General features: G+C 48.4%; 1 protein-coding gene across 5 annotated transcripts in view; it reads right to left on the bottom strand.

Moving 5' to 3' along the window:
• RPS6KA2 (ribosomal protein S6 kinase A2) overlaps window positions 1–21,650 on the bottom strand; it is a 356,893-nt gene that overhangs the window by 298,228 nt on the left and 37,015 nt on the right. For 2 of the 5 annotated variants that reach the window (XM_032650891.1, XM_032650890.1), the window contains exons 1-2: window positions 4,264–4,332; window positions 4,122–4,172 (exon numbers count right to left, since the gene is read on the bottom strand). Coding sequence is in view for 2 of the 5 variants with exons in the window: in XM_032650889.1 (XP_032506780.1) it covers window positions 4,122–4,172; window positions 4,264–4,305 (93 nt within the window). In the remaining 3 variants the exon portion in view is untranslated. Of the gene's footprint in view, window positions 1–4,121; window positions 4,173–4,263; window positions 4,401–21,650 lie in introns of those variants that run through there. The other 3 variants (XM_032650889.1, XM_032650885.1, XM_032650892.1) reach the window with 3 other exon arrangements.

Raw genomic sequence — 21,650 nt, 5'->3', positions numbered from 1 at the left:
CGATGGGGCGGGGGGGGGGGGGCAATGTAACCCCTGCCCCGCACAGACGTCCACACACCCACTGTGGCCTGAACGCGGGAAGAGCCTTAACCCGGAGCTGAGTTAGTGGGGGTGGAGGCAGCTCAGCTCCACGGTAGAACTTCTGTCCCTGAAAACAGACTGAAAACCCAGATTCCTGCCTTTGATTCCCTCTGCTTCACACATCTGTTAATGTCCCCCATCACCGTCACCTCATCAACACGCAGAGTGCACCTGTGAGCATCAATTCATACGCTTCAGGACTCAAGGCAGAGGCAAGAAAAGATCTGATGACAAAGACGCAGTAAAACAGAAAAATCACCCTTATTCCAGGGCTCCACAGCCTCAGAGGATCAATTCGGTCTTGGATGAGCAGCTTAAGGCATGGTCATTACAAGGCAAAACAGAAAAGAGAAGCCAGCTCACGCTCCCCTTTCAAACTGCGAAACTGAAAGCTACTTTGTGACGCAGCTACGGACTGTCTGTCATACAGGAGTGTCTCAGCCGGGCCTCCACTCGCCAGGAATTCCGGAAAAGAGGCGAAGCCGGGTTAATGTTCCACCAGTATTTATTGAGTGGTCACCGTGTTCCACGCACACCAGCAGAGTTTTAACTAAGTTTCTTTTCAAAGGGTTAAGTTTGAGTCACCACCTTATTTAGTTGCATACTGAGGTATCTGGCAAAAGAATGGATTGTTTCAGAAATTATTAGGAATTAAAACAACATCAGGGCTTCTCTGGTGGCACAGTGGTTAAGAATCCGCCTGCCAATGAAGGGGACATGGGTTTGATCCCTGGCCCGGGAAGATCCCACGTGCCGCAGAGCAACTAAGCCCGTGCACCACAACTACTGAGCCTGGGCTCTAGAGCCCGCGAGCCACAACTACTGAAGCCCGCGTGCCTAGAGCCCGTGCTCCGCAACAAGAGAAGCCACCGCAATGAGAAGCCCGTGCACCGCAACAAAGAGTAGCCCCCGCTCGCCGCAACTAGAGAAGGCCCGTGCGCAGCAACGAAGACCCAACGCAGCCAAAAATAAAAAACAAATAAATAAATAAATTTATTAAAAAAAACAAAACACCAAACAAGCACAACACAAACACACACACACACCCTGATGTCAGGCAGGCGGTGGACAGGTGCGTGTGGGGCACAGGGCCTGACCTCACACCCGGGCACAGCCTTGGCCTTGCTTTTCATCTTCGTGCAGGACTGTATGTCTGCCCTCGTCTCCCTGGTAAAGCTGCGGTCTGGCCTCAAGTCCTGCACGGTAATGACCAGGAGTGGCCTCATTCCTCTGCTCCAAACAGCAGGAAACTGAGGGAACAATTGCTTTTTCTTTCTTATAAAGTTCCGCCCAATCAATAGCTCACTGAACAATCCACTCTCTAAAAAGGGCATGTGTGTTCATTCCAAAGCAGTAAAAAAAAAATAAAGAAAAGAGGAAAAAGAGGGAAAAGACCAAAACCACCCTTAGAGGGGCAGAAGCTGCTCTAAAGAAGCCACCCTTCTGTCCTGTGCAGGGTGAGTGCTTGGGCAAAGAAACGTCCTCCCCTTGGAATGTTAACCTCCTCTGTCTCCTTTTTAAATTTCTTCTTATAAAATCAAATAAAGAGTGAAACCATAAAAGAGAAAGAGGAAATTCAATTCGCTGTTAAACAGGAGGCCAGCGTCGGGGGTGGCGGGGGGCGGGGGGCGGTTATCACGTGAAAGATGCAAATGACTAATCGCTGTGTCAGCCAATCAGCATCTTCCACGACATTCCTGGTAAAATATCATTGTATTTCCTATCAAAGTTGTAAGTAGCACCTGCTCACACCCCAGCAGCTAAATCTGTTAGGATTTTAAACAGGAGCCCCTCTAATACTCTCAGTTGGCGTAACGACCTGTTCAACACAGAGTTTTGCAAAGTCTTATTAAAAATACATATGGAAAGAGAGGGGGAGAGAGAGAGGGAAAGGAAAACTTCTGTGATCCACGGCTGTCCTAGGACCTTTTCCGCACTTTCAGGTGCTCCCAGGCCTGATTCGTGGGTTTTATCCTCAATATAAGAAGGGACTCCTACTCATCACATTGAAGGTGGATCTGAAAACACGGCCAAGCATTTTCACCCACTGGAGGGCGAAGAGTCCTAGAGGGGACCAGGCCACCCCCAGCAGCTGCTCCCGGGCTCCCAGAAGCCTCCACTAGGATGTGATCCAGGCCTGATGGAAACAACCACCCTCCTTGAAAAGCTTTGCAGTCCCGACCGCGGCTCTTACAGGCCACACCTTGTAGGCCTGGCCATCGATGGCACAGGAAATGACGCCCAAGGGCCCCGCATCTCTATCCCACCCCAGCACCCAGTCCATCACCCACCAGACTCCTTTTATTTGCCTACGTTCATTTCTCCGACCAAGAAAAGAGACACGTGCTCATCCTGAAACGCCACTCCTGTTCGCTGTGGCTGGTCTACATGGGGATCATACGATGAGACTCGATTTTTCCAACAGACACACAGTCCCTCCCACATCTGTGTGCTTCCACATAAAGCCAAATGAAATTTTCCTAAGAATCACCAGCTAGAGCTTAATTATTCTTTCCTTGAACAGGTTATTAACTAGACCTAGAAAAGGTTATGAGAAAAGTACAAAAGGTCCATTTCGTGCCACAACTCACTTTGCTTCCTGAGTTTACTAAAATTAGGACGCAGTTCAAAATAGTCCTGACATCTGTCTAGTCACTTAGCTAAAATAATTAGAACCACCTTGATTTTATATAGCCATGTAAAAAAATCATTAATTTTTAATTCTACTGACACAATTTTTATGTCTAATAAGGAAATCTAATTCATACAAGCTGACAGTAGCGAGGACCTTTTTTTCAACCAAATTCTTTGTGTTGGGCTGTTGATAAAAATACAATCAGACCCAGAGAGGAAAAGCCCAAGTGTGTAAAAAGTAAAACCCTGGCATTCGGTGATAAGCATTGTTTGCACGCATACCGGCAACCAAATGCAAGCTCGGCCACTCACAGCCCCAGCTTCCTTTGCTCCAGGAATACAGGTCCTGGAACTACTGGGGCTCCGCGCAGCCCCTGGGGACCCCAGACCCACGGTGAGTTGCTGAGAAGCCATCACTTCTTGGAGCAGCTCCCGACCTGCACGGGTTCCAGGTGGCCCAGCACCTTGACAAGGCTGGTGAAACAGGACTATTAGAAAGATGTCAATATGCCGAAAACCAGGAGTATTGCTGTCTAGGAGGAACAGAACGCAGTCTGATGCAATCACGTAAATTAAATAAGGCTGACCTGAACCCTGGCTTCTGTGACCTGTTTGGTAGCTACAGGGAACGGGCCCATCGTACCTGCCGTGCCTGCGGGGAATCTGCAGCCCCGACAATTACAGGTGCCTTGGCTTTGCTAGTACACGTAGCATTACTATTGCTGGGATCGTGGGAGCTGGAGAAACAAAACACCCAGAAAACCGCCTCATAAAATTCCTTATTTACAATGTGAGTATTCGAACCAGATAGCTACTTGAAATACTACGAGAAATCTACCTCCATCTAAAACAATTCATTTTAGGCCTAATTCCTGCAAAAGCTTCTGATGGACCCTGAACACGCACGCAGTAGGGTCCGGAAGCTGGCCGGCCGCCAGCCCACCAATCCCCAGGCAGACGGCGTGCGACACCCGGCATCCCAGCCCTGCCTTGCTTTGATATCTCACTTGCTGCTTTTAATGCCAGCGTATTGTGAAGGCACGTAATAGAGTTTTAAAAGAATGGCTGCACATAAAATCACATATATGATACCCCCAATGGCCCACAGACTCAGAATAAAACTCTCAGTCTTCCTGGGAAAGCAGGATGACTTTCCCAGTTTGACGCACAAGGCAGACCCCTGCCGTACAAAGACGTTATTACACAACTCGCGTTTCTGTGTTTCACGCAGAACATCAAAGAATTTAAATTGTACTGTGTAGGGCTGTGCTCTTCTGAAAGCGCACCACGGCTGGCTCTGCTGGACTTTGGGCAGCGTAAAATAACCAAAGAAAATTGAAAAAGACTTCACGTTTAACATTAAAAAAATGTAACTGACATTTGCATGCTATGTGAGCGCTACTTACCTCAGCTGATGAGGCTGCCTTTGTCTCAAGCGAGGTCAGGTCACACTTGCCCTGTGGGAGCAGAAAGTGAAGAAAATTCCTTTAAGTCACAGGGCCTCGTTGACGGTAGCTCCTTAGTGAGGACAGTTACACGGACACTCACCAAGCCTGGCAGTTTTCTGCTTCTAAACATAAATCTCCACATGATTTTCAATAATTTGAGGAGTTTCACTAGCTTTCAGGAAGCCCTTCAGTAAACACCGAAAGAAGGGAACTGGCAAACTTTTGTGCAACTTTTACGATTCAGCCAAAGGAAGTGATGTTCCCATCACCAACCTCAAAACGCAACCAGAAAAAAAAAAAGTCACTTGTTAATCTCCAAACGCACAGCATTTGACTAAGGAGCTGTGCTTATCACCAGGGACTGGGCTAACGTCTTAAGGTGACTTCAAGGCCCTCCATCCTACAGAAGGTGTTCATTCCAGCTACAGGGGAGAAGAATTCTAATCTGTAAACAGGCTAAGGAACGCCTAATTAAAATTCCAAACATGTTCAGTCATCAGGGTTCAGCCTAGAGACACACACACATCGAGGACACTCTTCCTCTTCCCAAGCCTGTCTTTGGCTGGAATCAAAGTTTGAAATAACCTGAAGATTTTACTTAGGAACGTGACTTTAGGGTCTGGAGAACAGAACTCACGCCTCTGCCCACTTCTGCACACACGACCTTGTGGATGTGCAATTTTCATTCTCTGCGTTATTCCTCATTTCTCCTCTGTTCTCTGTTCCTGGGCTCAAACCCACTAAAACACAAGATGGAGAAAGGGGCCACATTTAAGTTAATCTCTTTCACCCCTGACTAATAATGGTGGCTCAAGGGTCAGAAGACAGAGGGGCCGAATCCCCCCCATGACTTCGGGACACGCTCTTGCCTAACAGGCGAGAATGGGGGCCCTGGGGGTACTCCACCGAGAGAGAAATCTGCACAGCGGTCACTACCATCCCAAGCTCACCCTGCAAGGGTGACACCGCCTCTGTGTCCCAACACCACTGACAGAGGACAGTTACCTGCAAGGGCTTTAATTTCTTTACATTCCTGGTTCTCCACATTGGATGCACGTTAGAAACAAGCTCCCAGATCCAATAACCCAGTGCGTCTGGGGACAGAATCCTGGCCCATCAGTCCCTGTAACACCTCCAGGTACAGCTCAGTGCAGACAAGGCTGCGAGCCCGGCCCCTGCTCTTCTGTCCTGGCTTTATGTCCCCTGACCGTTAAACGGCAGGAACACGTTTCCTTCTACGTGATTTGCTGCTTGTTTTTGCAGCTCCTATACCGGCTTGCACCGCACGAGGCACATAGGGCCAACGTCTACGGTCTTTCCACCCACAGCGCTTCTCCCTCCGCAGCCAAAGCTACCTTTCCTTCTGTGGGAAGGAAACCCCACGCGGTCCAGTGAAAGCGACCCCACCACAATCACCCACCCCCGGCGGGGGTGTGAGTCAGGCCCCGTCATGCTTGGGTGCAGTGCTGGCTCAGAGACAGGCATGAAACCCACAGCAGGAGAGGCCGGCCAGGCTGGAGCCACTGGTGGCCACTATGCGGATGCTCTGAGCCTGGAGTTTGTTACCTAGGAAACGGGCCTGGGATCAAAGATGCAGAGAAAGTCCGCGTCCTACTGACAGTTTCAAAACCTCTGGATTCACACCTGCCAGAAGCCACCTCTTCAATGACAGGAGCTGATAAACTGACAGTTTTGCTTAAGCCAGTTCGATGTGGCTTCTGCAACTTGAAAAAGGGTGGAGCCCTGACGCCACGTAAGTGATGTGTTTACAAATGAACGCCTCACAGCAAGAAATGGGGGTCCCCAGCGCACCACAACACCATGCATCCACCCATTACCTTACCCCACGACCAAGCCCCAAGGACCACCTTCTCATACGGGGTGCACCCTGACCCCGGCCATCCCAGAACCCAGGGACTGTGCACACGGGCACGCAAGGTTTGGGGTTCTCCCTGAAAAAGACAAGTTGCTAAATTCTGCATATTCCCTCCTTTAGGATCACTAATCCTCGTTCTCGTTTTTCTGGGTCCCCACTTTGCAGATAAGGTTTAGAGAACTGAACGGGGGAATCAGGAATGACTTAGAAATGATGACTCTCCAGTCATTCCGCAGTCACACTCTCCCGCCATTGGCTTGTCCTCTTCCTCCCGCTGCCCCCCGGACGTCCCCTCCACTCCACGGTCAGCCAAACTCAAACGTGGGTGCACGGGGGCAGGGGCTCTTTCAACTTCAACGGTGAAGCCCCAGGCCTTACTACTGCAGTCCCCGGTGAGGTGGAGAGCACAGGGTGCCTTTCCAGATCCCACCTCCTTCCCCGGAAGCACACGTGCAGGTGGCAGGCGGGCTGGAAGACAGAGAAGGCAGTGGGGCGGCGAGGATGCGCACAATTCCCGACGACACCCCCGGCTCAGGGTTTGCTATCGGCCCAGCGGGAAATCCTGACTCTCAAGCGGTCCATGTTCCTTCCTCTTCCTCCTCTTCCCCAGAGCCCATCCTGTCACATCCCGGCCACCTCGTTCACGTCAAAATGTGTCTAGCGTGATTTCAATAGCATCACGGCTAGCTCTGCTAGGGAACAAAAGCTAGAGTGCAGTGATGTAAGACCCTTCGTGCAAGTGGACTGAACTCCAGGCGTATTCTGTGAAGAGGAAACTTGTCAGCCTTGTTTGTGGGAAACAAACCTGGGCCAGCAACTATTTTTGTGTTTTATTGGTTTGAAATAAAATACCAAACATTTCTAAACAAAAGATCAATGACCATTTTGGGAAAAAACGTGGCTTGAATATTTTCGTAAAGCTCTAGAAAGTAGTCGTGTGCCGTGGGTCACATGTGAGAGGCATGCGCTGCTGTGTTCACGGTGTTTGGAATTTCTCGTCTGGATGACAAAGCTTTATGTGACCTTTGTGGGTCTTTTAACAGCAGCCTTTAGGTATATAAAGCTGACAGTCCAGTTTTATAATGCGAGAGGGGTCCGGCTCGCTCCCCTGTTTACTAGAAGACTTTGTGTGCAGTCCTCAAAAGCTGCATTTAGTTAGGCAAGCAGTTGACAGAATGAATGTGCTCTTACTTCCTGAATGAGATTAGTACATGGGATTGATTCTTGGAGAGCTCGGTCCTCTCAAGCCAGGACTTGGCTGGCGTATTGCCGATGTCTTTAATTAACAAATGTGCACACAGGTGACGGCTGCCGGCCTTGGAGAAGGCTGGCGCTCACCCTCCTGCCTGGCCCCGCCACCGGGCCCAGCAGCCAGCACTGCTGACCATTCAGGAGATGCAGCAGCGTGGGGCTGGGGCTCAGGCCCTGGAGCAGCAGACCAGAGGGTGTTTCCGGGCACCAGGCGCTAGGCGAGTCACTTAACCTCTGTGCCTCGGTTTCCTCATTTGCAAAGCTGAGATGAGGCAGTACCTGCCGTCTGGGGGAGCTGGGAGAAACGAGCTGTACATTTTAGGCGCCCAGCATGCAGGAGCCTCAGTCAGTGTTGGCCACGGGGATGCTGTAGGAAGATGAAGGGGCTCTCCAAGTGGAGTAGTAGACAGGGGCCCCAAGACAGCCCGCCCTTGTCTGCGAGCACTGCCATCCGTTCTGGGATCCCCGAGGAGTCAGCATCCAGGGGCTTGAGTAGATCTAAGGGTCCTTTATTCCACCTGCTGGCTTGTGAAGGTGGAACAGCAAAGCAGAGACAGCAGAGGGCACCAGAGACACTGGTACACAGGACTGAGGCCTCCTTGACCCGAAGACCGCGCTGGACACCACGCAAATCCTACTCGTTATAAACAAGTACGCTACAAATCAATACAAGGGTCTGTTGTTTTGGAACCCTTTAGAAATTACCAAAACAGTTCACTTAACCTGTTGGATAAACCGTTCCTCTGCCGTACTGAGTCTTAAGTGTCTTTGCATGGCGGTGGCTTCAGTGTCCACATCCACCCCTGCCCCACACACAGCCCTGCAGCGGGGCCTGCTGTTTTGGGCGCGTCTGTGGGTCCGCGTGTCCTATGACCCTGGCTCATCGTGCTGGCTTCTCCCGCCCAGCCTGCGTCGTCCACCACGAGGTGGCAGCAGAGGACGCAGCCCGGGAGAACCTCCTGCCTGGGCCCCTGCTGCCGGACAGGCCTCTGTCCTCAGGCCCTACCGAGGCTCCCGGGAATAACACGCTGCCTTCACACGCGGACCAACTGTAGGGAAGGCAGGGCTTGTTCTCCATCACCTCTCCCTTAAAGACCCTCCTCTCCCCCTTCCCTGGGGACCCAAAGCTCCAGAGATCCGTGGGCCGTGTCTGGGTTTCCACGGGCTCTAAGGGGTTAACAGGTGTGTTACAGTGTCAGCCAAGAAACCTGCCCTCTTCAGCCGTTTGCTGGTTTCTGGGCTGTGCCCTGTGTCCTTTCGAGATAAAACAAACCAAGGGGTGTGTCACTAGTTGCAGGGGAGGCCAAGCCCTGACTGGATGGGAATGGGTGCCCCTCCTGGCAGCTGCGGCTCCTTCCCCTCTGCCCCGCGATTCATGGACGGAGAGCCGCTCACAGGACATCTGCCTCCGGTGAGAAGCAGATAAAGGTACCCGAGGACTGTCAGTGTGCACACTTAGAGATGAGGGAGAGCAGAACAGAAAGTGGCTCAATGAATAACTGAGCTGTAAAAAGGAAGCAAGGAGAGGTGAACCCACGGGGGCTACAAGGGGGGGCCCAGGGGGCTGGACCACCCCTGGGGTCTGCAATCTCTGTTTAGGTTTTTTTAAATTTTCTACATTGAGGTGAATTTCACGTAAGATGAAGCAATTAAAATGTATAATTCAGTGGTTATTTAGTGCATCCACGGTGTGTGTAACCATTACACTATCCAGTTCCAAAATGGTTTCATCACTTCAGAAGAAAACCCCGTGCGCATTAGGCAGTCCCTCCCCACTCCCCGCCCACACCCAGGCCCTGGCAACCAGCAGTCTACGCTCTGTCTCTGTGGATGTACCCTCTGGAAATTTCACATCAGTGGAATCAGACTGTGAAAATAAATAAGGAACATCATTTAAATGGAGCTGGGGAGCCCTGAAGGGGCAACTCTCCCTTGTACACCAGCCCTTCATCACCAGCGGGAAGAAGGAAGATGAGAATCATTTTGACGAGGAAGGACACTTTTCACCCAGGAATTTCATCTCCTGCTTTAAGAAGAGAAGGAAGGTCCGATCCCTCGCTGCCCCAACGATAAGGCGCTAGCTACTGTTTGCAGCCAAGGAGAAACCGCCAAACCTCAAACTCCAGGTTCTTCCCTGGTAAACCTGGGTTCAAAACAACCCTCCCCAATTTCCTCCTAAAACCTAATACAGGCCAATCTTCCCCTCGTCTCTTTGGATTTGGCTACGGTTTACCATAGCCTGCTTGTCCCAAGTCGCAGTTCCTCTGCTCTTCCCAAGTAAACTCATTTTTGCTTAAATAAAATTGTTCTTTGTTCCCTCTAAGGTTGACAAGACAATACGTGGCTTTCTGTGTCTGGCTTCTTTCACTTGGCCTCAACTTTTTGAGGCTCGTCCACATTGTAGCGTGTGTCACTACTTCATTCCACTGTCTGTACACCCCGTGGTCTGTTTATCCATTCCTCTGTTGATGGACCCTTGGGCTGTTGCCACCTTTTGGCCTTTGTGAACAATGCTGCTATGACCGTGTATGTACATGTATGAACGTGCGTGTATATGAATGAACATGCGTGTCCGGGTTTGAGTCCCTGGGTATTCATCTAGGAGTAGAATTTCTTTGCTCCTACAAACAGCATGAGTGGGACAAATTGTATCCAACGGCAGCTGGCGAGTACTATGGGAAACAGGAAATCTCATAACGTTGCTAGAAGGAGAATAAATGAGTTAACCACTTTGCAGAGGAATTTTTCAATACCAAGTTAATTTGAAAATGCACGTGTCTTGTGGTGCAACAATTTCATTTTTAAGTCTCTAGACCAGGGAGAAAAATTCTAGTGTATGTTCATGAGACATACAAGATTTTCCACTGAGCACCGCTTAGAAGAGCAAAACAATGGAAGTCATCTAACTTGGTTCCTTGGTAGCGGAACAGAAAAATAAGCTGGTATGAAATACCATGAAATACCATGAAATACTACACAGCACTTACAATGAATGCAACAGAAGCACATGATCAACATGAATAAACCTCAAAAATACCAAAAGTTTTTTAAACAGTAAGTTTCAAAAGGGATCCATGTAAAAATTTAAAACACACCTATCATTTATAAATACAAACTATTGTGGGCTGAGCTGTGTTCCCTCAAAGAGTCATATTTTGAAGCTCTAGCCCGTAGCGCCTCAGAATGTGACCGTGTGGGGAGATGGGGTCTTTACAGAGGTGATTAAATTAAATAAGGTCATGTGGGTGCCCCTAATCACATATAACGAGACTAGGGCACAGCCACCCACAGAGGGACGCCCACATGGGGACACAGGGTGATGCCAGCCATCTGCAAGGCAAGGAGAGAGGTCTTAGAAGAAACCATCTCTGCTGACACCTCGATCTTGGACATCCAGCCTCCAGAACTGAAAGGAGATACATTTCTGGTGTTTAACCTGCCCAGTCATGGTATCTGTTACAGCACCTCTAGCTGACGAAAGAGTCATGGAAGCCAGAGGATTCCTTTGTGGGTCAACCCAGAATAGCGAGAGAACGAGGTCAAAATATCCACTGAGTATTTAAACAATTGTAGTAATTAGACTTGAAATATAAGCCAGTCCTAGACATTGAAGAGTCCACTGGGATTGTCCTATGCGCGCTTAACGTGCTGTTTACAGCCTTTCTCTGCACCTGTAGAAAATACATGCTTAGCTAATACTCAGGCGTCCACAGCACTGCTCTGCAAGTCAGTCCTGCGTGGTCACCATGGTCACCAAACCCAGTTTTTCTGACTCTGAAATGTCTTACGCCAAGCAATCACTGCTCGTTCAGTAACACACGTGGCCCATGGCCACCTTGTCCAAATCACAACCGCTTGGATGTCCTGTGTTGTTTTGCTACTACAAAGAGACTATTATCTACTTATTATCGAATCCGACTAGAACATCAAGCTCCTCTCCCAGCCCTTGAGGACTAGAAATCCGTCTAAGTAAACAGTATTGCAGGACTGTGGGGCAGAGCTCTCTCCTCTCATGGAAACACAAACCATCTCGCTCCTTCCTCTCTGCCTCCGTTTAAGAAGGCCGTGCCTTCCGAAGACCGATCTGTATCTGTATACGGATTAAACTGAGGGCAGAGGACCCGGGTGTGGAGAAGACCCACCTCTCCCACCAGCCTGGAAACAAGGGTATTTAGGACCAAGTTGGGTATCAACTACTCTCCCAAAGAAGCTAGAAGCTATTTCATTCTTAACTGTCCACAAATTGATGGTGCGTTTTTGGATTATTTGAGATAATATGAGGGGCTTCTCCCGTCCTTGGAGTGTGTTCCTACTTAACTCCCCGACTCCCGGTATCCCGTACACTCCTGGGGTTGGGCAGGTGGTCGGCCGGCAGGCCCAGCTGCAAACGACGGAGGGACCGAAGGGCAGCCTTCTTGCCGTCAGAGGGCAGAGCAGCCAGGTGTGGACACGGCATCTCAGATCAGAGAGGGGGCTGAGCCGTGAGCCACGAGACAGCGGAACACAGGAGGGGCGGATCCGGGAGGTTCCAGAGGCGGGCTCTTCCCAGGGAATCGCGGACGAGCAGTCAGTCATCCCTTACACCTGTCAGCCGCCTTCCCCGACCGAGCCTGCTCTGTTTTCACAAAATCTTGCTCGTCCTCCAAGAGGCATGTGGCCTAAGCGATAAGATGTTTGCTTGAGTGGTTTTTTCGGGACCTTGGAGTCAGCAGTGCCCAGTTCGAGCTCAAGTTTGTTAAGACTGGTTGGGACCCACGACCCGCCAACTGGGCATGCGCGAGTGTCCCCTCGGTGACCATCTGACGCCGGAAACTCCACCCTCGGAGCAGGCCAACGCTGCCATGCGTCCCAGGGAGAAGCCTGTGGGTTAGGTGAGCCTTCACAGGGCCCTGACGACCTCACCTTTTTCTTCTCTCCAGTCACCTTTCCCCTCCTCCCCAGACCTCAGCTTACCCCGTGAATGCCGCGAGGCCCTCGCCTCCGGGGAGGTGGATTTTGAGATCTGTCTTCCCATCTTCTTGCGTGGCGCCCCCCGTGAATAAACCCTTTCTCTGCCACTGAACCCCGGCTGATGAAGCTGGCGGGGTACCTGGAGCCAGCATTTGGGGCCCCTTGTCCCAGCCTCAGCGCCGTTGACATCTGAGGTGCGGGGGGCCGTCCTCGCCCTGTAGCATGTCTAGCAGCATCCCTGGCCTCTACGCGCCGGGTGCCAGGAGCACGCGCTGCCGCCGCCCTCGGCGACGGCCAAAACCATCTCCACAAAGTGTCAGGCATCCCCCGGGCCGGGGCGGGGCAAGGTCATCCCTCAGCGAGAACCAACCACGGCTTTAGGGGCAAGACTCCAGCCTGTCGGGGCTGCGGGCTGGGTTTGGAGGCCGAGGACCCGGGTATCACAGGAGACTCACACCCACACATGGGGCCGTTAACAGGTCCTGGCCACGCTCTCCAGAACAGCTCAGAAGCCCTGTACTAAGACTGTAGCTCAAGGTCAGAGCCACCAGGAGAAATCGTGCCTGGATTCCGAGGCCCAGGGAGCGGGGCCGGCTGCCGTGAACCGTCCCTCGGCACGGGCAGGATCCTTCCAGGCCTGATCCGCGGGGCAGAGGCGAGCGGCTACACCAGGCTCCAGAGGGAAGCAGCCAGCCGCGCCGACCAGGGCCTCGCTGCTGTCAGGGACGGTTCCCCCCGCTCAGCCTCGTGCCTGACAGAGACCAGGGTGTGTGCAAGGCAGGAGCATGTGCTGACAATGTGTTCACGACCCCCCAGGTGTGGGAGCTTCCCAGCACACCGGTGCTGCCCCCGCCCTGGATGGGCACAGAGCCCCGCCTGGGACCTGTCTGCTCAGCCTCAGCCAGAGATACGCCGTTGCTTACCGGGATGGCGAGTTTATGTGTCAACCGGGCTGGGCCACAGTGCCCAGAGTTCAGTCAGACACCAGTGTAGTTGTGGACGTAAGGCTATTTTCAGGTGCAGCGCGGTTAAGATTTAAATCACTAGGCTCTGAGAAAAGCAGATGACCCTCCCTGCAGTGAGTGGGCTGCATCCATCAGCTGAATGCCTTAAAAGGCAGAAGTCCCCGTGCAGAAGGAATCCTGCCCCCAGATGGCGCATCAGGCTACGTCCTCAGCTCCTGCTGGAGCAGCCAGCCTGCCGGGCCGTCCCGCACACTGCAGACCTGCCGGCCCTCGCAGCCGTGTCAGTCAATTCCTCATAATAAATTTCTTGCCTGTCTCTCTCTGTACAGATATACACATACATCCTGTGGATCTGTTTCTTTGGGGAATCCTGACTAGCTCAGTCCCTTTCATTCCTAAGGGCACTTCTTATCCTGAAATGACAGGATTCTCACAGTCCTTGCAACACTCAAACCCTCCAGCTCGATGTGAAATCTCCCCCTGCCCGGGAAGGGAAGGGACTCGCTGCGTGGCACCACCCACTAGGCTGCCTGGGCAGCTCAGACCGGCTCTGGAGGCCTCACCGCCATGTCAGGGGTTCGAAGGATGGATAAACACTAGTCGCCCTGTTGGTTTATGGGAGCTATTGCTCTTTTCTTCTACTTACTACAAGGTTTATTATTTCTAAAGTAATTACCTCCTGTACACAGTGTTCCAGAAGACATCTGAAGAACAGCAAACAGATTAGATGCCTCCCTGCCTCGGTCCCCATGGTAACTCCACGAGGTGCGAACTCCACGTTTCTGATGATGAAACGAACACTGACAGAGGGTAAGAAATTTTCCCAAAGTCACACAGCTGGTAGAGCTGGGATTTGAACTGAAATTCACTGAATTCCAAAGCCTATATTCTTAACCATTATAATTTGCTTCCAAACATTTTGTTTTTAAAAGCATTTTGTTTTTAAAAGGCTCAGCGGCCATGGCCCATGGGCCCAGCCGCTCCGCGGCATGTGGGATCTTCCTGGACCGGGGCACGAACCCGCGTCCCCTGCATCGGCAGGCGGACCCTCAACCGCTGCGCCACCAGGGAAGCCCCTAAATACTTTTAAAGCAGCTGTGTATGATTTCCAGATCCTCAACTCTTTTCTAAAAGTTATGTAAGAACTCCTCCGGCCAGTTCCCCTTTTCCACCTGCCCCTTCACAATCTCTGCTTCCACTTTGCAAAATAAAGGTACACCTCTCACCCCTCCCCAAACCTTCCTCTGGAGGATGGAAACCCCGAGTGTGGACAGAGCTCCTGTTTGAAACACGAGTAGCTGACTGCACTCGGATGACCGAGGAACCAATCTTCTAGCAAGTGTGACAGTTTCCAGTTCTTTACTTCCAACAAATTTGAAGGAGAATTTATTCAAATTTTCAGCTGATAAGAGCTTTAGAAATAATCTTTTGTAATAATCACAAGGTGATTTTTGGCATCCAGCTTGGAAGGAGCTTGAAAACATTCCTGGCATTATTCTATCAAATCTTTTTCCTTTTCCATCTTTCACTTCTATTTATGTGACCACGTTGCCTCAGCTCATAAGAATGAAAACTAAAGAAAACTCGGATGCTTGGTCCTGCTCACTGTGGCAGCACTCTGTGGATACATGAACCTGGGGGGCTGTCCTTGTCACTCACATACTCTGAATTTCCCATCATTTTACTTGTTATATTTAATAATTATCAAGTTAAAATATTTTATTTTAATCAACTGTATACCAATAACTCTAATAATTGAAAAGAAACTTGAGTCTTGTGGTTATAGAAAATTAAATTTAAAAATCAATTTCTTTTTTCTGCCAGAATATAAGGAATAAAAGACTTTCTAGCAAATATTCATGTATATCACATTAGGATAATATTCTAAGTGGCAAGTGGGACGGAAATCTGAATTCAAGGAGAAAAAGGAGTCACAAAACATTTTTGCCTGTTTAGAGAAAAGCATTTTCATGTATTTTTTCAGAAGAATCATGGTAGGTTATCAAATTGCTACAGCATTTAGATTCCAGGGGAAACGCTTAAGAGTGCTGCAATTGTTTTCTTTGGAAATACCAACGTTTTTAAATGTCAGAAGATATCCCCTTTGTAACTAACAAAACTTACTGTTAGATGCAACTCTTTTAAAAGGGTTATCTGCGGGCCCCTCCCCTCACGCCCAGCTAGGGAGACCCCTCTGTCTGGTGCGGGATTTGCAAAGTAGCAGCTCCACTGGGATTAGGGGCCCTACAAGACCAAAAGACAACCCTCAGAATGGGAGAAAATATTTGCAAATGAAGCAGCTGACAAAGGATTAATCTCCAAGATTTACAAGCAGCTCGTGCAGCTCAATAACAAAAAAACAAACAACCCCATCCAAAAATGGGCAGAAGACCTAAACAGACATTTCTCCAAAGAAGATATACAGACTGCCAACAAACACATGAAAGAATGCTCAACATCATTAATCATCAGAGAAATGCAAATCAAAACTGCAATGAGATATCTCACCCAGGTCAGAATGGCCATCATCAAAAAATCTAGAAACAATAAATGCTGGAGAGGGTGTGGAGAAAAGGGAACACTCTTGCACTGTTGGTGGGAATGTAAATTGATACAGCCACTATGGAGAACAGTATGGAGGTTCCTTAAAAAACTAAAAATAGAACTACCATACTATCCAGCAATCCCACTACTGGGCATATACCCTGAGAAAACCATAATTCAAAAAGAGTCATGTACCAGAATGTTCATTGCAGCTCTATTTACAATAGCCAGGACACGGAAGCAACCTAAGTGTCCATCATCGGATGAATGGATAAAGAAGATGTGGCACATATACACAATGGAATATTACTCAGCCACAAAAAGAAACGAAATTGAGATATTTGTAGTGAGGTGGATGGACCTAGAGTCTGTCATACAGAGTGAAGTAAGTCAGAAAGAGAAAAACGAATACCGTATGCTAACACATATATATGGAATCTAAGAAAAAAAAAAAAAGGTCATGAAGAACCTAGGGGTAAGACGGGAAGAAAGACACAGACCTACTAGAGAATGCACTTGAGGACACGGGAAGGGGGAAGGGGAAGCTGGGACAAAGTGAGAGAGTGGCATGGACATATACACTACCAAACGTAAAATAGATAGCTAGTGGGAAGCAGCCGCATAGCACAGGGAGATCAGCTTGGTGGTTTGTGACCACCTAGAGGGGTGGGATAGGGAGGGTGGGAGGGAGGGAGACGCAAGAGGGAAGAGATATGGGAACATATGTATATGTATAACTGATTCACTTTGTTATAAAGCAGAAACTAACACACCATTGTAAAGCAATTATACCCCAATAAAGATGTTTAAAAAAAAAATCAGGCACTTGTTTTGCTTCTAGCAGTCTAGCAGTCTCTGATGTGATGAACTCATTTAAATCCTGGAGAACAGTTGTTTCAATTAGGACAACTCCTCAGGAGTTCTAGAAAAATATTTTAAGTCAGTGATTCATCTGAGTCCCAGATAGGAGTACACTCTGGTGCAATTAGGCCCACAGAGTAGGAGTCCGGATAAAAGGTTTTCGGTGATTCTGACACATCTGTGGCAGTGCCTGCCCTCAGCCCACCCAGAACACAGGCAGGGGACGAGATGCAGCCCAGCTCCTGACACGGTCCATCTCCACGTCCTGGTCCCCTGTTAAATCAGGAGCTGTGAGCGGCTAAGTTTTTTTTTTAAAAAGGAAGGGGTTGAGAAGGGAAATGTAAACTGTAAGAACGCGCTACCCGCCAAATCGCACTTGTGTGTATTTGCGTAGTCAGCGTTCCTGCACCTGGGATGATTTCAAATTCCCTCGCCCTTAACTTCATCATCTGTCCCAGGGAAAATACTTTACTTCATGAGAGGCACTGGAAGCATAAGGCTTCAGTTTGCTCTTAATTGCAAAGGACATTTATAACGTAAAATAACTGACAAATGATTCTTCACTTCAGCTTTTAAACAGGAAGAACCCAGAAGGAATAAAACTTCGACCCTACAAAAGGAACTGGATAAATGCCAAAAGTTTTAGATATAACAGAATTAACAGTGAAATTGAGAAATTCATGAGGTTCTTACGGACTCAATGTCTCTGCAGAAGAAGACAAGGAAAACAATTTAAACTGGGAATTAGCACTTTCGTAAGTGGTTTTTCAGAAGTGTTGTCATCAGTTTTGTAATAATTTAACCGTGTATCTTTTAAGGACACTTACTGTGTGCTTTTAAAGAAATTTAAAGCATTTAAAAGGCTCTGATATGCTAGACTTATCTAGCATATCAGAGCTAGAAAAAGCATAATTGATAAAGTTATCGATCCAAAGGTAAAACATAGAGGATCCAGAGAAAAGAGAAATGAAATAGGAGGGGCAGGGGGGAGGGGAGGTAAAGGGAAAAGAAAGGTTTATACAACTTTTAATGAAGCAAGTTTTATTTTTATAATTATATTCAACTTTTAAACTCTAAAAATTTTATATTAAAAATGTTTCACATACATATATCCACACACATAATTTTAAATCAATGAGTATATCTGATTGCAAAAAATTTAATATTTTGAGAAATCAAATTTGTTCAACTTATGTTTTATCACTTATTAGTTATGCAAATAGTTTATAACCAATTAAAGGAAAAGGATTAGGAGGAATAATTATTTCATAGTCTTAAAGGTGTGCAATTTGAAAAAGCCAGGGTAGGGTTTGGCGGGGGGCCGTTTTCAGAAAATGTTTTTTTTAAATCCCTCCCTAGACTTCAGCAAACACAGAAGAGAAGTGAATTACTTCCAGCTAGTTGTAGGGACTCTTTACTTTAACTTATTCACGAAAAAATAGACTAGATAATAAAATAAGATTTTAAAATAAGACCCAGTCTTAGATTTTGGAGGGTCTTAAGTGCTTAAAATAAGGTAGAATTCTGACACCAGGAGATGGGGACATCCCCACAGCAAAGCCACCACCTCTGCTGGCTGATGCCAGGTGCCAGGCACTGGAGCGGATGTTTTTAGGTCACCCTCTCGGGGCGGGGGTGTGGTACAGCAGGCACCCCAACCCCAGTATGGAGAGAAACTGAGGCCACGGGAATTTGGGAGCACTAAGCCAGGGTGCGCCCAGCCCACCACTGGACCCAGAAGCTTCCCCTGGACTAATTACATCAGAGCAAAGTTTAACCAGTGGGTTGGAAGCTTTACTAAGAAATAGAGGAAAATTAGACAAGTCCACCTCCACTAATAAACACAAAATAATTTATTCGTATGTAACCATAAGGTTTTAAACTTACTACCTTAAACGTATAGTTACTACTATTGAAGCGATCGATTCTCTGTGATCAAATGATACACAGCACCTAACATGTTATAAAATGATGAAATGAGACCAAGTAGAACAATTTTTTTAAAACCTAAATTGACTGTATGTCATTTCTTTTAACCAATACTCCTTAAATACTGGGTATTAAATATGTCTTTTTGGCCCTGAGGTTTTGTACAGACTAATTAATTAGGCCTTAAAAAGAGAATGTCCAGAAATGGGACCCAGAAATTATTGTACAGTTTGACTAATATCCTCCAAAGGAAAATCAAAAGTATTTGAGACATGAAGCTTCCACTGGTGAAGTGCACGAGAAGCAAATCGTTTATCAAGCCCACTGGGTGTTACCTGGACAGGTAAAAGGTATTCACATTTACAGCGTAATTGTACCAAAAGTAAGTGCACCCGTGCCCACAGTTCATAAATGCTCCACCAGGATGCGAGATGCAGACTCAAGTGGCAAGTAACAGCCCTTCTATTCAGACGTGGTTTTTGTTTGGGAAACAGAGGCCCGAGCCAGGCTGGACATCACAGTTATGGGCCCTTAAGCCCCGCTCACCTGGTCAATCTGTGAGGTGAGGACCCCAGCCAGGGTGTCCCTGCCCTTCATCCAGACCTGGCCACGCTGAGGAGGTGAGAGACATGGGAGAAGGCACAGGTGAGAAGCCACTGAGAACAAAAAGCCCCCGTGGGCAAGGCGGGGGGGCAAGGGTCCTGGTGAGGGTCCTGCCCCCATACAGGTTCCATGGTCGTTCCTGAAACCCCAGCAGGAGGACGTGGGCTGGGCACCCGCCTCTAGCAGGAAAGGAAGGAGGCACTGAGGAAGCAAGAAGAAGAAAGCATCCCTGTCACGAGCCCCACACCGGCAGTTTACCTAAAGATCTGAGTCGTGGCAATCACAGGCAGGAAGTATCCCGACAGCCCGGCAACGAGACCTGAATCACAGGCCTGGCCAGGACCACCGGGCGCCAAATGCCTGCAAACCACGTCCCACACTAGACTTTACAGGATCTGGGACTCGGCACCCACAGGGCGGGGCCTTGTTCCGCTCTTCTGCGTTGCTCACGGTCACCTCGGAGGGAAGAGCTGGGAAGCATGTGATGTTTTAATTTGCATAACATCTAGAAAATGTCCCCTGAATTTTCCATAGCTGCATTTCTAAGCCATTTTCTAAGATTCACACGTGGAAACTCCCGAGGGGATGAGCAAAAATCGCTGAAAATTGTTTTTAAGATGTTAGAGGATGGCTAGATGTACGGCTGCTGTGGAACTGCCACTGAAATCACATATGTCATTATCAGTCCGTTCTTGTGGAACCCATACTGTACACACATGAGCCTCTGAGAATTTTCCTCTTGAAATTTCTGTCAGGTTCCTAAAGTCTTGAAGATTCTGGTTGTTGTTTCGATTATGCTTCTGATCTCCCTAACTGGCTTTTAAAAGTTAAGCGCTACAATGTGAAATAATAAATATGGACTAAGATACTATATAGACATAAAAATAAATTCATTAATAAGCTGCAGTTAGGGCTTCCCTGGTGGCACAGTGGTTAAGAATCCGCCTGCAAATTCAGGGACATGGGTTCGAGCCCTGGTCTGGGAAGATCCCACATGCCACGGAGCAACTAAGCCCGCGAGCCACAACTACTGAGCCCACGTGCCACAACTACTGAAGCCTGCACGCCTAGAGCCCGTGCTCTGCAACAAGAGAAGCCACTGCAGTGAGAAGCCCAAGCACCGCAACCGCGTGCAGCAACGAAGACCCACGCAGCCAAAAATAAATAAATTAAATAAATAATTTTAAAAAAGAAAATAAAGCTGCAGTTAGCACTAAGTTTCCTATCATAAGATAAATTATGACCCTCAGGCCATAAAAATAAAGAGTACCATGAAAGGTCCAGGCATTACCAAGAGTATTGTATATTTATCTGTATATAAGGACCCTCTACTTGTGTACTTTATCCCTCTTTTGTTATTATCCATTAATGTTAAAAATTCTATGAAAGATATAAGCATTTTGTGCATTCATGTCCTCTGGAATCCCCCTGTGGGGAGAGCAAAGTTATTCTTTCCTTGAACGGAAGGGATCTGTGCACCTGCACTGACAGGAGAGGTGACGTGGAGCTGGGAGATGAAAAGCATCCCAAATACTTAGCCTTCAATCAAAGAAAATGCATGTAGTAAACCCGCAAAAGGAAACCAGTGCACTGGCAGGTCCAGCAACCAAGGCAGCAGGCTGGCCTTTCCCCTCTCCTCCTGAGAAATTATTATTATTATTATTATTATTATTATTATTATTAAAAAGAAATGTGCCAGGCTTCCCAGGTGGCGCAGTGGTTGAGAATCTGCCTGCCGATACAGGGGACGCGGGTTCGTGCCCCGGTCCGGGAAGATCCCACATGGGATCCCACATGGGAAGATCCCACGGAGCGGCTGGGCCCGTGAGCCATGGCCGCTGAGCCTGCGCGTCCGGAGCCTGTGCTCCGCAACGGGAGAGGCCACAACAGTGAGAGGCCCGCGTACCGCAAAAAAAAAAAAATTTACTCTAGAATCAACACTTACTAATTTAAAAAGATAGTTCACATGTTCAAAAATTCTTTTTAATCTTTGGATCAAAGGCAGGTATCCCCCGACCTTTCAAAATAAGTCCAAAATAGCATTTTTGGAAATCTGAGTCCAGCATGCAAGCTATAGTTGCATGATCAAGGAATGGAAAGTCTTGGTTAATTGTTCTTCTTAAGTCATCATATATACAATGCCTAGAACAATAGCTCTCAAAAATTAAAACCTACTTAACAAGAAAATTGCCTGGAATATAATGCAGCCTTTCTTTCTCCAGGGGTTCCAAAGTCATCTCAGGTATTTCAGTACCTGTTTCAGGATGTTAATTATAAGCTGAACAATGGTTACCAGTCACTGTAGGCTCAGAGCTGTGCAGACGGAACGTCTTATAAAACCTTACCACCGTCTCGTCTTGGAAGATGAGGGGATGAAAGCAGGTGTCCAACCCATCGATACAGCCCCCTTTGGCTTCAGTCCAAACATCACCCTAAGAGGGGGGCCCCCAGGCAGCACTGTGGAGTGGAGTCCCCTGTGCCCAGGACACCCTCTCAAGCCTGCAGCGT

The sequence above is a fragment of the Phocoena sinus genome, chromosome 12 (genome assembly GCF_008692025.1).
Source record: "Phocoena sinus isolate mPhoSin1 chromosome 12, mPhoSin1.pri, whole genome shotgun sequence".
NCBI classification, from domain to species: domain Eukaryota; kingdom Metazoa; phylum Chordata; class Mammalia; order Artiodactyla; family Phocoenidae; genus Phocoena; species Phocoena sinus.
This window is presented reverse-complemented; position numbering and strand designations above follow the sequence as displayed.